At 50.4% G+C, this 14,375-nt stretch overlaps 2 protein-coding genes and 2 non-coding genes across 4 annotated transcripts; 2 read left to right on the top strand and 2 right to left on the bottom strand.

Moving 5' to 3' along the window:
• Positions 1-1,580, top strand: L228DRAFT_206782 (sn-1,2-diacylglycerol cholinephosphotransferas-like protein; the record flags this gene model as incomplete). The annotated part of the gene is made up of 6 exons (XM_018329689.1): positions 1-123; positions 179-304; positions 369-412; positions 480-557; positions 614-795; positions 859-1,580. 6 exons carry the CDS (start codon positions 1-3, stop codon positions 1,578-1,580), a joined length of 1,275 nt encoding a protein of 424 aa, XP_018191678.1.
• A 787-nt stretch (positions 1,581-2,367) lies between these two features.
• L228DRAFT_242537 (hypothetical protein) lies at positions 2,368-8,880 on the bottom strand. The gene is made up of 4 exons (XM_018331458.1): positions 6,505-8,880; positions 3,328-6,425; positions 3,037-3,261; positions 2,368-2,951 (listed from the first exon to the last, which is right to left on the bottom strand). The coding sequence occupies exons 1-4, from the start codon at positions 8,588-8,590 to the stop codon at positions 2,649-2,651; spliced, it is 5,712 nt and encodes a 1,903-aa protein (XP_018191679.1). The 5' UTR covers positions 8,591-8,880; the 3' UTR covers positions 2,368-2,648.
• Positions 8,881-11,778: 2,898 nt separating this feature from the next.
• On the top strand, positions 11,779-11,867 carry L228DRAFT_t2. The gene has a single exon. It is a non-coding gene; the product is annotated as a tRNA-Lys (tRNA).
• Positions 11,868-14,144: 2,277 nt separating this feature from the next.
• Positions 14,145-14,233, bottom strand: L228DRAFT_t19. The gene has a single exon. It is a non-coding gene; the product is annotated as a tRNA-Lys (tRNA).
• Between the last annotated feature and the right edge of the window lie 142 nt (positions 14,234-14,375).

The raw sequence follows: 14,375 nt of genomic DNA on the forward strand, positions 1-14,375 counted from the left end.
ATGGAAAACCCAGACCCTCCAGCCCATGAGTGCCTCTCCGAAGATGCACTGGTGCATCTCAAGTCCTACAAATATTCGAGTGTTGACAAGTCGTACATATCACGATACATCCTCAAGCACTACGTACGTCTTTCGCTGCCTGTGCGTGTACGAACGCTAGTCTGACAATAATCTGAAGTGGAATGCCTTTGTCGAATTGCTGCCCATGTGGCTCGCGCCCAACATGGTTACCCTTCTGGGTTTCGCCTTCATTTTGACCAATGTAGCATGTCTGGAAATCTTCATGCCTGATTTGGTTGGCCCAGTAAGTTGAAGCTCGTGGGTAGTGCTGTGCTCGTAGGACAAAAACTGAACATCTTCTCCTGCAGGGTCCTGCTTGGCTCTATTATAGTTTCGCGTTTGGTCTGTGGATGTAAGTCATACCCGCTTTGATCGTAGTAAACGGCCTAGCATTTGGTTGCTCATGCGGCTTCGACCAGGTACTCCACCTTGGACAATGTCGATGGAAAACAGGCTCGGAGAACAGGCACGTCTAGCGGGCTAGGCGAACTGTTTGAGTAAGTCGTCCACCTCTGAGGTGTACTGCTCTCTTAGTGTTAATATCGAGCTGCAGTCACGGGATCGATTCTTTGAATTGCACACTTGCCAGTCTCTGCGAAGCGGGCGCCATGGGACTCGGTCCGACAAAAGCCGGCGTTTTCACGGCTCTGATTCCGTGCTTGCCCATGTTCTTCTCCACTTGGGAGACGTACCACACGCATACGCTCTATTTGGGATACTTCAACGGGCCTACTGGTATGTTGAAGGCGCAGCTTCAAGTCTCTCAATGAAAAGGATATTCTTCTGACTGGAATTTAGAGGGACTTATCCTGGCCTGTCTTCTCATGATTTTGTCGGGCTATTACGGCCCTGGCATCTGGAGTGTTCCCATTAGGAATTTCCTGGGCCACGAAGAGATCTTTGGAACCTATTCCTTCCGCGACCTTTGGGTTCCGATCCTCCTATGCTCCTTCTGTGCAGCTCACCTTCCCGCTTGCGTCTTCAACGTCATTCGCGCTCGTCGCCAGAATAATCTGCCTGTAGCGCCTGTTTTCCTCGAGTGGGCACCTATTATCGTCTTCACCCTCGCCACTGGTTCCTGGCTCTACTCTCCGCACTCGACGCTGATGAAGGAGAACCGCATCGTGCTCTTCTGCCTCACCATGTCCTTTGTCTTCGGACGCATGACCACCAAGATCATTCTGGCCCACCTTACTCGGCAGCCTTTCCCGTACTGGACCGTCATGCTGACGCCTCTTGTGGGCGGTGCCATCCTGGGCAACCTTCCCTTGCTCGGCCTCCCGGCTGTGAGTGCCAAGGTGGAGCTTTGGTACCTCCGTGCCTACTTCGTCTTCGCCGCTATTGTTTATTTCCGATGGGCCGTTCTTGTGATTAACAGCATCTGCAACTACCTTGGAATCAACTGTCTCACCATCAGTGACAAGGCCGCTCCCGGTCAGGTGCGACAGAATGAGAAGCCGGCCAACGGAAAGCCCGAGTTCGTGGCAAATGGCGCCAATGGCGTTCGCAAGGCGGATTGATTCAACTCTTGCCTTCTCGACCCGCCAGCTGTTGCGCCTCGCAACGTTCCGCCGGCGTAATGGAACCGCCATTGCGGCTCTGCATGCCGGCAGCACCATTCTTCTTCTCCTTCGCCCCTCTTCCTCATGTTCAACTCGCCTTTATGGCAGAAACTCGGGAAGTACACCACATGTCTTTTTTTTCAACATACGCTATTCCTTATTGGTCTTTCAACGAGTCTACGTTTAATCATCCTTTTATCACGTCTTCACGCCCGTCGGCATCTACGATGATCGATTCATTTCATACAGTACACGTTACGACGCCATGAGACGATCACCTTAATCCATACCAAAATAACGCATTTTTCGTCTTCATGTACCCGAGTCCTGGAGATTGGTTACATGTTTCATTACTGAGTTGAAAAACATCGATAGATTGGATAGGATGTATTGAGACGGCCTCATTATTTTCCACCCAGGCATTACAGTCCTAGAAATGGTAGCCCATTCATCTCTTCCGCCTTGAATCGATCATGTTTAAAATTTTCATTGAATACACTGTCCATAGCATTTTTTTCGATAGACTATAGATACAGAATTGTAATAAAGCAGAACAATTAAAACCAAAGGCCACTTTTGAGGAAGAATAGTTCTTGCGTCTCACGCTTGATATTCATAAATTTTCAGTATGTGTTCTCTGGACTTTCACATTTTACAACTCGATTATCAATGTAAGAATAAGACCAATCATATATTGATACAATTATACAAGATTGTTGCATAAATAGAAATACCAAAATTAAAACTAGGCTGCATTAAAAGGGTACTCGATAAAAAGAAAAAAAAAATAAGAAGAGCCGAAGAATGGCAGCGAAAAGAAGAAAAGGGAATTTTTTCGAAGCGCAAGAAACAGAAAACAATTTTTTCAGCAAAAAGATGATATCAACTTAAAACATGAAAGAAGAAATCGTGTTCAACAATCATGGCAAGTCGTAATGCGTGAAAATCATGACCAATTAAGAGTGTTGTCAAAGTACAAACGCATCAATGCACGAAAGACGGGAAAAGTAGAAGGGCGCTAAGCGCTTATTTCTTCTTTCCACCGCCAGTGAGCGGCTGAAGCAGGCCAGCCAAGCCGAGTCCGTTAAGCAACTTGTCAATGCCCAAGCCGCCAAGCAGGCCGTTAACGAGGCCGCCGAGACCGAGGCCGTTGAGCAGTTTGCCGACTAGACCGAGGACACCGCTGAGCAGGAGACCAACGGCGGCAATGATCTGGAAGAGAGGCTCAGTGAGCAAGCCCCAGAGCGGGTTGAGACCCTTCTTGGCGTGGGGCATGTCGGCAATCTTCTTGCGGGCGTCGTCAATAGTCTTGACAACGGTAGTGGTGAGCTAAAAACAGGGGGAAATTTAAAGTTAGCCGAGAGTCTCTCTTAGCGAGAAAAAGGGTAAGTGGGTGGTGTTTTGTTAAACTCACCTCTTTGAGAAGGTCTGCGAGACGATATTCTTCAGGTGTGGCTTCACGGTTTTGAGCTCTGGCCTTGGCACGTCCAGCAATGCGGCCGTCAGGATCAAGACCGCGAATGGCACCATTGCATTCTTGCAAGATGCGGCCGCCCTCCTCGATGAGAGGCTTGACTTTCTGGACAAGCTCTTCCTCGTCCAGTTCCTCCTTGGGCTTACGATCGGCGGCCTCGATGTGCTATAAGAATAATAATTTAGCATGCTGATTCAGAAATTGGATTACAAAAAGAGGGGCTTTTCTTACCTCGGTGATCATCTTGCAGACAGGCGTGATGGTGTCAAGCGTCTGCTGGAGCACATTGGACATCTTGTTTGCCAGTTCCTTGTCCTGCTCCATCTGGCGCATGGCCTCGAGCTCCTCGGGTGATGGTCCTTCAGGCTCAGGTTCTTCCTGGATGTTTTCAAGCAGGGTACACTCTCCAATCTTGTTGCCGTCATTGTCAACAACGTATCCATTGTCGTCAATTTCCTTTCCGACCAACGTGGCGAGGTTTCCGGCAGTCAGCTTGCCGATGAGGTTTCCATCCGCATCACGGACCTCACCCTCCTTGTTGACTTTGCGACCAGACATGGGATTGATCTCCCTCTTCTTCTCTTCGGGCTCCCACCGTTCGGCCCGACCAAGAGGGTTGCCGTTCTTGTCAAGGACGTCACCGTCGTCGTCGACTCTCCTGCCGACCAACATCTTGGGGTCTCCAGAGATGACGCGTCCAACAATCTGGCCACTGGCGTCTTGGACAACACCGCCCTTGGCCACAACCAGGTTCTCCCAGCCAGAGAACGGGCCCTCGGCATGGTCATCACGCAAGTCTCCGGGGATGAGCTCGGCCTTGCCAATGACCTTGCCAGCGTCGTTCCAGATCTGGCCTTCTCCGTCAACCTTCTTGCCAGCCATGGCCTTGGGGTCTCCAGAGGTGATCCGGCCAATGACGGCGCCATGGCTGTCGACAACATTGCCAAGCTTGTTGACGGTGCAGCCAGCCAAGGGCGAGAGATCTTCGGGCTCTTCCTCTGGTTCTTCCCAAGGAATCGCGTGTCCCTTGACGTTACCGTATTTGTCGACAATATCGCCATCTTCATCCACAGCATTGCCGACAAGTCTCTTGGGGTTGCCCTCAATCACCTCACCGACGACGTTGCCATTCTCATCCTCAACCTTGCCGCCCTTGGTGACAACAAGACCTTCAAGACCAGCGAACGGGCCCTCGGGACGCGATTCACGCTCCGCATCGGGAATGAGCTCGCATCTGCCGATGACTTTACCCTGGTCATTCCAAATCTGACCCTCAGCATCACATCTCTTGCCAGCAAGTTTCTTGGCATCGCCTTCAACCAAGCGTCCGATGGGGATCCCTTCATCACCAATGACGTTTCCTTGCTTGTTCAAGATCTTGCCGGCCAAGATCGAGAGATCAGGCTTCTCAGGCTCAGGCGTTTCGGGTTCTGACCATCGTTCCGCGTGGCCACAAACGTTTCCGTGCTTGTCAAAAACGTCGCCGTCTTCATCAACAGCACGGCCGACAAGCTTCTTGGGATCTCCGTCGACAAGCTCGCCGACAATGTTTCCGTTCTCGTCTTCAACCTTGCCGCCTTTAACCACGACTAGGCCATACAGACCGGCGAACAGAGCATCCTCGGACTCATCGGCTTCCGGAAGTGTTTGCGCCTTTCCAATGATATGGCCCTTGTTATCCCAGAATTGGCCTTCGGCGTCGCAGGTAATGCCCATCTGGAAGATCCTCTTGGGGTCACCCTCAACAAGTTCACCAACGGGCTTTCCATTGTTATCCACAAGTTTGCCCGCCTTGTTACATTTCAATCCCTCGAGGATCGATAGCGGTGGCAGTTGTGGACCCTCCTCTTCAATTTCTTGTGGGATAGTCTCGACTTTACCGATGACGTTTCCGTCTTTGTCCAAGACTTCACCCTTGTCGTTGACCTTCTTTCCGGCCACTTCGGAGAGGTCACCCTCAACGAGGCGTCCGATGGCTTCTCCATCCTCGTTAAGAATCTCTCCCTTCTTGTTGACCTTGAGGCCTTCCAAAATCGCAAGTTCTGGCACTTCAATTTGAGGCGCCGCCTCCTCCTGAACTTGCTCCTTCAGAGATTGCAAGGCCGCATCAGCAGCTTCGCCAGGGACGACCTCAACTCTGCCAACGACATTTCCGTTCTTGTCCAAGACCTCTCCTTTCTCGTTGATGAACTTTCCAGCGGCACCCTTTAGATCGCCCTCTACGAGCTTGCCAATTTGCTCGCCTTCTTCGTCCAGGACGTTGCCCTTCTTGTTGACCTTCAAGCCGTTAAGGATTGCGATATTTAGAGGGAGTCCGCTCTTGATCCTCTCTGCTGCCTCTCCAGGGATTATCTCAGCCTTGCCGATAACGTTTCCTTCTTCGTCGAGAATTTCACCGTTTTCATTGACAGTCTTTCCAGCAAGGTCCTCGACGTCGCCCTCGACGATCCTTCCAAGAGTTTTGCCATCATCGTCGCGAATAGATCCGGAAGATTTGACTTCGAGGCCTTCCAAGACATCCAGTCCAGGGAGGGAAGGAGCGGCTCCTTTAGCCTTGTTAGTGATGTCACTTGGAGCACCGGCGGAAGGAAGTTCGCCGGCTTCTTGTGGCTTGCCTGTGGCCTCACCAGCAACAACTTCGGCTTTTCCGATGACGTTGCCTTCTTCGTCCAGAATTTCTCCTTTATCGTTGACGGTCTTTCCAGCTAGGTCCTTAGGATCGCCCTCAGTGATACGGCCAAGGACGTTGCCATCATCTCCGAGGATTTCGCCGTCTTCGTTGACCTCTAGGCCGTTGAGAATGTCCAGTCCGGGGACCTCAGGGGCAAGGCCTTCCGCGGCTTCTTTAGCTTTGTCAGTCACTGTACTAGGAGCGCCAACTGAAGGTGCTTTAACAGAAGGGGTTTTTGCAGAGGGGGCCTTGGAGGGGGCCTTGGAGGGAGCCTTGACAGAAGGGGCCTTGGAAGAAGGCTTGACAGAGGGTGCCTTGGAAGTAGGCTTGACAGAGGGGGCCTTAGAAGCAGACTTGATAGAGGGGGCTTCAGTAGGAGGTGTTTTGACAGACGGTGCTTCGCTGGTGTCAGGGAGCTCATCTGTGGCCTTACCAGCAGCGACCTCAGCCTTGCCGATGACATTTCCATCGTCATCCAGGATTTCGCCCTTTTCGTTAACAGTTTTCCCGGCAAGGTCCTTGGGATCACCTTCAGTGATTCTTCCTAGAAGATTTCCGTCGGCTCCGAGAATTTCGCCGGCTTCGTTGACCTCCAGACCATTGAGGACGTCCAGTCCGGGCAGTTCAGGAGCAGCGCCTTCGGCAGCTTTAGCAGCTTCTTGAGTCTCGTCAGTAACTTCATCAGGCACACCGACGGTGGGTTTGTCGGATGCTTCAAATTTTGTCTTTAGCCTTACCAGTAACAACTTCAGCCCTGCCGATAACGTCGCCATCTTCATCAAGGATTTCTCCGTTTTCGTTGACGGTCTTTCCAGCTAGATCCTCAGGATCGCCCTCAGTGATACGGCCAAGGACATTGCCATCTTCTCCAAGGATTTCGCCGTCTTCGTTGACCTCAAGACCGTTGAGGATGTCCAGTCCAGGCAATTCGGGAGCGGCACCTTCGACAGCGCCTTTGGCAGCTTCTTTAACATTGTCAGTAACGTCGCCAGGGATGCCAGCTTCTTCGATTTCGTCTGTCGCCTCACCAGGAATGACTTCAGCTCGTCCGATGACGTCGCCATCTTCGTCCAGAATTTCTCCGTCTTCGTTGACGGTCTTTCCGACGAGATCCTTGGGATCGCCCTCAGTGATCCGTCCGAGGACATTACCGTCGTCGCCAAGGATGTCGCCGTCTTCATTGACCTCCAGACCGTTAAGGATGTCCAGTCCAGGCACTTCGGGAGCGGCACCTTCGACAGCACCTTCGGCAGTTTCTTTAACATTGTCAGTAACATCGCCAGGGATGCCGGCAGGTTGACCGGCTTCTTCAACTTCATCTGCTGCCTCACCAGCAATGACTTCGGCTCTGCCAATCACATCACCGTCATCATCGAGGATTTCTCCCTGGTCATTGACGGTCAAGCCGGCGAGGTCCTGAGGGTCGCCCTCGGTAATTCTTCCCAGGGGCTTTCCGTCCTGACCGAGGATTTCTCCTGATTCGTTTACTTCCAGGCCTTCCAGGGCTTCCAGTCCGGGCAATTTTCCTGTTGTCTCCTCGGCGGTTTCCTCGGCAGTCTCCTTCAGGCCTTGAACCAGTTCGGAATCGAGTGCACCTTCAACTACCTTGACCTTGCCGAGTACTTCACCATCCTCGTCGACGACTTCGCCTTTCTCGTCGACGGTCTTTCCAGCAAGATCTCCAGCTTGGCCTTCAGTAAGCTGGCCCACGAAGTTTCCGTCGTCGTCAAGGATATCTCCCGTCTTGGTTACTTCGAGACCCTTCAGGATGGATACGTCAGGGAGCTGTGGTAACTGGTCTGCGGCACCTTCGGCAGTTTCTTTGGCGCCATCGGCCAATTCACCTGCCTTCTCCGGGAGCAATTCGGCCCTGCCGACGACATCTCCGTCTTCGTCGAGGATCTCTCCATCGTCACCAATGGTCATTCCAGCAAGATCCTCGGCATCGCCTTCGGTTAATCGGCCGATAGGAGAGCCATCTTCGCCGAGAATATCTCCGTCCTCTCCGACCTCAAGGCCCTTGAGGATGGAAAGGTCAACTGGCAACTCTTGTCCGGTGGTGTCCTCGACTGTCTCTTTGGCACCCTCGGTTACGTCGCCAACGGCACCAGTGGCACCACCAGCGACATCTTTCGCGGCTTTATCTGGCTGTCCCTTGGCAACATCACCGACCGCGCCGGCAGCCTTGCCAGCGAGGCCTTTGGCGCCACCAAGGAGACCTCCGTCCGCCTTTTTGGCTCCTTTTGTGGTATCCTGCACCTTTTCCGGCACATCCTCGGCGGTCTCCTCAGCTCCAGCTTTGGTATCTTCGGCAGCCTCCTCCACGTCAGATGCCTCTGCCTCCGGTGCTCTCTCCTCGAGCTCACCGGCACCGGTCGAGACAGCAGAGCTTTCGTTGCCAGTCTCATTACCAGCTTGGGAGACCTTTCCTTCAGGGGATTCCTCTCCTTCAATTCCTTCTGGTTCGTTATCTTTCAGTTCGACCTGCTCGCCGGCCTTTCCTGTCGCCTCTGACACCTCTTCGGGCTCTTCGACCTGAGGTTCTTCAACCTGAGGTTCTTCAACTTCAGGCTTCTCAATCTTGGGCTTCTCAGGAGTCTTTGTTGGTCTTGGGGGAAGCTTGGGCGAGCCAGCTTGATCGGCAGCGGCTTTGGGTTTGCCCAATTTAGGCGCGGACCTTGGCGCCTTTGGAGACGGTGAGGGTGATGCTTTTGTTTCTCTCCCTAATTTGGATGTTGTGTTTGATCCAGGCTTCTTGCCTGACCTTGTGGGGGTTTTGGGAGCTTCGGGTCTTTCGACCCTTCCAGCCGCCGGAGACGGCATGCTTTTCGATGTTCGTGGGGTACGCGGATTAGATGGTGGGGTTTGGGATGTTCGAGGCGGCGATGATCTGCTTGGGGTGGGGGGAAAGGAATAGTATGCGTAAGAAGATGAATTGCTTGTCATATAGATCAAGCGCGCTAATGTTTTCTGAAGAGAGAAAAAGAAGAAGGGGAAAAGGAAGCTGATCCTGAGAGGACAGAGCAAGTAATTAAATGGGCTTCACAGCTGACCTTGGGGGACAAAGAGGGGGTACGTGCACTGCTAATGGAGCGCTGTAGGACAGATGGTGTCACACTACGTCACTGCCAAAAAAAAAAGGTGAAAGGGGGACTTGCGAGAGCTGTTACCAGCTACAAGGGGGGGAGCTCTCTCTCTCTCTCATAGCTATGGGGCCCTCAAAATGCATCGGGCTACCGGGCAAGGTCCGACTGGAACTAATTGTCAGGATGACGATCCAGAAGGTTGGGGGAGGAGGGGGCATGGGGGGAGCTGATGCCATTTGGCCATCATTTGCCTTTCAACTGCTGGGTGCCAATTCAAGACTGCCCGGGTAGCTTTGGATAGCGTCGTTGCCCCAATTGTGGCTTGCAAAGCAGGTTTCGGGGACTGGGAAGTGAAGTAAACGGGCATAGCGTGGGTGTAGTTTGGCGGTAAATTTTTGGCAGAGGACCATTGCGTCAGGCCGGCCGCTTGTACAGGCAAAGTCACTCATAATCAGTTCGGGGTTCCCCTCTGCAAGCTTACCGCAGACCAATGCCGGGACGGGCGCTACCAGACCAGTAACATCCATCATCATCATCAGCATCATCATCAATTGTGCTCCCAAGCTGTCTGGGCCCCGGGATCGCGTGGCCCTCCTGTAAGGGCTAGTGAGAGCAAGAAAGGCAATGGAGGGCAGGATGGTTGGACGCGACTGGGAAGGTGGTTGTCTAGTGGACACAAAAAGAGTCTCGGGCAAGGGTTGCGGTGGCGGGGGTGGGGAATTGTTCAGTCTTGAAGCATCCAGGTCGACGCGGATACGCTGCCTTGGTTGTCCATGGTCTCTGTGCCGGCGTGCTGTTCGCTTACGCAGTTGGGCTAAAGGGGAGCAGGAAATGGTCCCTGCTGCTTCTGCTTGGAGCTCTGGGATTCGTCCCCACGTCGATCCCCCAATTTAGTAGAGAGAAACGTCTCTTGTCTGTTCGTTTTTACCCCCTCAGTCCCAGTCCCGGTCGAAACGCACTACACGGCGGTACCTCTGCCGATTCGCAGTCACCATGTGGTCATTGAGTATTTCCAGGTATCCTGTACCAATACCACCTCTAGCGAGCTATCGACGTAATGCTAACTAAGGTACGGATTTCACGCCCGAGGCTCAAATCCAGCCGATTCATTTGATCGGGCATTTTGGAATGGGTACGTTACGGCAATTTGTCTGAGAATACTTAAAGGAAAGTTGCATAAGCCAGAGGTGTGCTCCCGGTTTCACATTTAGAGCGGGAACGGCTTGAGGAGCAGATTCTGAATTGATTAGCTTCCTGTGTTCTCATCGTACTCAGAGGTCCTGTTGTTCGTACTGATACTTGCGCGCTTGCCAAAATCTACCGGGAATGATGGAAGGTGGTTGGCATCTCGATGATGTAGTCATCTGCCCTACGTTCCATGCGAGGTACGACAACAATACTCCGGCTCAGCACTTCCACCATGTCCCCAGCTCCGCCGATCGACCAATAATGCGACGCAATGGCCAAAAAATCCGGATTTGATCCCTGTGGCGCGGAGATGGACAATGCGACGGCTCCAGCTTTTTTTCCTGAGACCCCCGTCGTGAAGCAACCGGTGTTCAACTTTAGCCTTTACTTTCTTGACCAAACTCTCTGCTGTGGCGCAACGGCTGCGCGTTCCTGTGGGTTTGATCCCTGATATTTCTCCCCGTAGTGATGCCATTTTCGCCTGTTCATCTTTCGTAACACTCACCATAATTTTTAAAGGTGCATCATGCTAAGATCCTCCCTTTCGGTTCATCGAGCTAGCTTTTCTGCCCCCTACACATTTACATTCTTTATACATTCTAGGCCCACCTTCATCCCGTCAAAACCATTGCGAGCCGGTCGGGATCTTTTTTTCCCTCTTAAACGCGACCTTGCCTGGAAAACCCGCGCGATGTGCATTCTGTGCCACAAGCATCCTTTGCCAGCGGGAGCCCGAGGGAATTAGGAGCCAGTGGCTCAAAAGGCTAAGTTAGTTGGTTTTCCCAATTGTGATCAGAGACGGGCTCCAGCCACAATCATATGTTGGAGCCAGTGAGTGCCGTTTGCTTCCCGTCATCGACGTCATCGATCACTTCTTGGAGTACCATCGGTACTTTTTTTTTTTTTTTTCGCGACATTTTACGAAGCTTCCCTTACCTTTCCGCATGGATACTCCCACTTGAAACAGAACTAAATTAGTGGTCCATTTTTATTTATTTATGGGTAGATTACTCCGTATACATTGGATCATTCTTTCCTCCCCCATCGCGATCGTCATCTCGTGATGGTCCATGCACATTTCTGCGTATCGCTCAGCGCAAGGGCGTTCTAGGCAGTCTTGGCTAGAGGTGTCCAATCATTCGGCCACGCGTTGACCGAGCCAAATGTCCCTTTTCCTAATGCAGTGCCTGAGTTGACAGATGATTGAGGACATGGTGAAGTAAGTTGAGGTGCCTGCCAAGACATCAGACGTTGGCTCGGCGAGTGGCCTCGATTGTTCTGTCATCATCCTGACTTTTATGCTTATATTTTTGTGCCACATCTACTTAATGAGTGACAGATGCAGCACTAGCAATAAATCTATGCGCCAAAATAAAACTTTCAATGCTGCATAACTGCCGCTGAAGCAGTCAATCTATAAGTTCCTGGCTCCATAATAAAAGTGTCTGCTTTGCTTGCCTTGACTGGTGTTCAAATGGCAGCTTTAGCATTAGTTTACACTCTACCGTTGTTACTGTCTATGTCCAATCAATATCTTTGGTGTGCAAAACTCGATGTGCACAGTGCAGTAAATTGGATCATTCTTTGAACCCCGTATAGTACCCAAATGGGGGCGTTTCAATGAATAAAGCCTGAGTTCATCTTCACGGATGACTGCGATACTTGTGTAGGTCGCCGACGTAAATAGTCATGGTTAGGATTATATTTTGCTTAAGCGTAGTTTCCAAATAACAAGAAGCCGGGGTAGCTCAATCGGTAGAGCGTGTGGCTCTTATTTCATTAATGAGATCACCTCAAGGTCGCGGGTTCGAGCCCCGCCTTCGGCTTTCTTTTTTGCTCTTTTCACTTTGCCCTGCAGGTCTTCTGGGATGGTTTTTTTCTTTTTTTTATCATCGGTAATATGATTCGTAAAGACTCTAGGGTTTTGATGTGTATGGTTATGGTTATTCTTTTTATTTTTTTTTTTTTTGGGTGCTGTACATACTTTTGCCATGATGATGTCTTTCATTCTCTACTGGATGAGATTGATATTCTGTGACAATACTTTTCAAAATAATCCTTGGAGTACCAGGTTGGGATAACAAGCTAGATCAAATATACAGAGACGATAATTTCTGCTTCTTCTCTGGCACTTGGGTATGAAATCATGTCAATTGCAACTCTATGTTTTGTTAGCATCTTATATCTGCATTGTTTTATGAAAATGTTAATAAAAAATGATCAATAAAGAAAAAAAAAATATACAGAGCAGCGGAAGATATTTGTAAAGAGAATAATAATATAACATCTCCAATTCCTTTAATGTATACTATTTCAACAGAAGTGAAAAAATCACAAATCATACCATAACCAAAACATGTAGCTAGAAAATGATCAACTTACGGTTCGGAAGCTGTTTCGTGTTATACTGATTCGCTACCCACAGTCGTCGCTAGGACAGGAACATCAGCCCGGTAACTGCCGTTGCAGCGAAGCGAACAGACTACCCGAGATTTTTCTACCTTCCCTTCAGTCGGAGCTCAAAAATTTCCCAACATGATTCCTTTTCATTGAACACACTGGATCACTCTCTGCTTGGAACACCAACACCCCATAGACCTGTACCACAATGGGCCGTATATGTGCACGAGAAAGATAAGCAATGTCTAGTGCTTTACGCGCATCCTAAACCGCATTGTCACCGGTCGGTCACACTACGCGTTCCAAAGCTCGCCCAGTACATCACTTAAGCTACCATACGCCGATGCTGCCGGAAAAGGCAATCTTGGAATGACTGGTCTAGGACAAACGCTCGCAGGCTCAAACCCGTTTCTAGGCCCCTTGATAGGGATAGGTTTCGGCGCTCGAGGAAATGCTTTAAACGCGAACTTGCCATTTCTAATGGCCTGCTGTCGTGCAATACATGCGGTCCCGGACCTGATCTAAAGGGTTGCAGCCCGTCTTTAACATGTCAAGACTACAGCAAGTCCCGGTGAAGGCCGGATATGCACTTAATGTCTTGCCGCCCGCTGATTAACAAAGCCAGACGCTATCTGACCCGCAACATTCTCCAGGGGAAGATCATAAAAGGTAAGCCTCTACAATTTTTTCTTCCTATTTCCTTTCAACACACGAGCAAGCAGGTAGTGAAGCACGTGGATCGTTCACGCTGCCTTCTACCAATCTTGCTCGCTGTATTTTACTTTCACTACGAGATCCGATCGAAAACATAATTCTATATGATGAGAAATACACACCCATAAATGCATTTAGGAAGAGCCGGAAAAGGCATGGCCTGTATCGTCAAATACGGCCGTCGGTGCTTATACCTGGGTCTCTGAAATCACAAAGAGGAAAAAATTGCAGATGCAAGAGTTACACATACGATTTTGGACTGGAGCAGTTGGTCTCTTTTTGGACCCGCCGAGCCGGTTGTATCGTGCTTTTGTCTGCGTTTCCTCTTATTCTTGCGATGCTTTCGTTTCTCCACTCAATTATTTGCTTGGAACGCCTTGGGCTAACTTGAGTGTTCTGAAAGATAGATTAGTTGGGACTTCCCCCGTCAGATGCAGGACACACGACTGCGCCGCTTCACGAGGGATTGTATCCACGTGCAATTCTTCCAATTACCCCAAGACCATTGCTGGTGCTATGCATCACTGACTGCCCATACATTACTGTTAACACTAATGACAACTACCCAGCAACAACTTACATGTGCAGATGAAATTTCTCGGCATATCAATCTAATGCATATCAAGCAGTAATTATTTTCGCTAGCTCTACCTCTTATCGGTCAATGAATAGCCACAGTTAATATCCAGACCATCAATGTTCCAACTATGCAAGTGTATTCCGTGCATCACTAAAATGTCGTGAATCTTCATGTAGGACAGACATGCTTCAGTGTCTTACCAGCCTCCTTGACCGACAACAGTGTATAACTTGGCATTTATACGGGCCCCCACTGCTCATTTCTTTCCACAAGAGAATAGCAACGCATCACAAGGGTGATTGTGCCCAACGTACGGACACATGCCGACAAAGGCAAAACGAAAAGAAAAATGCAAAGTAGATAACCCGAACGTGACGCACATAAAGACTTCAAAAAAGCAAAAAGATTAAGCCGAAGGCGGGGCTCGAACCCGCGACCTTGAGGTGATCTCCTAGAGGTGCTAAGAGCCACACGCTCTACCGATTGAGCTACCCCGGCTTTCGTTGGAATAGTGGCCTGCTTGAGGCAAATATATTGCGTGGAGAAAAAACTTTTATGGTGTTCTGCCTTAACGAGATCAAACTATGACGTAGCCGAGCGACTTAAGAAAGTCAAGCCGGAATCCCGCCAACCCGCGCAG

This window comes from Xylona heveae (genome assembly GCF_001619985.1).
Source record: "Xylona heveae TC161 unplaced genomic scaffold L228scaffold_1, whole genome shotgun sequence".
Lineage (NCBI taxonomy): Eukaryota > Fungi > Ascomycota > Xylonomycetes > Xylonales > Xylonaceae > Xylona > Xylona heveae.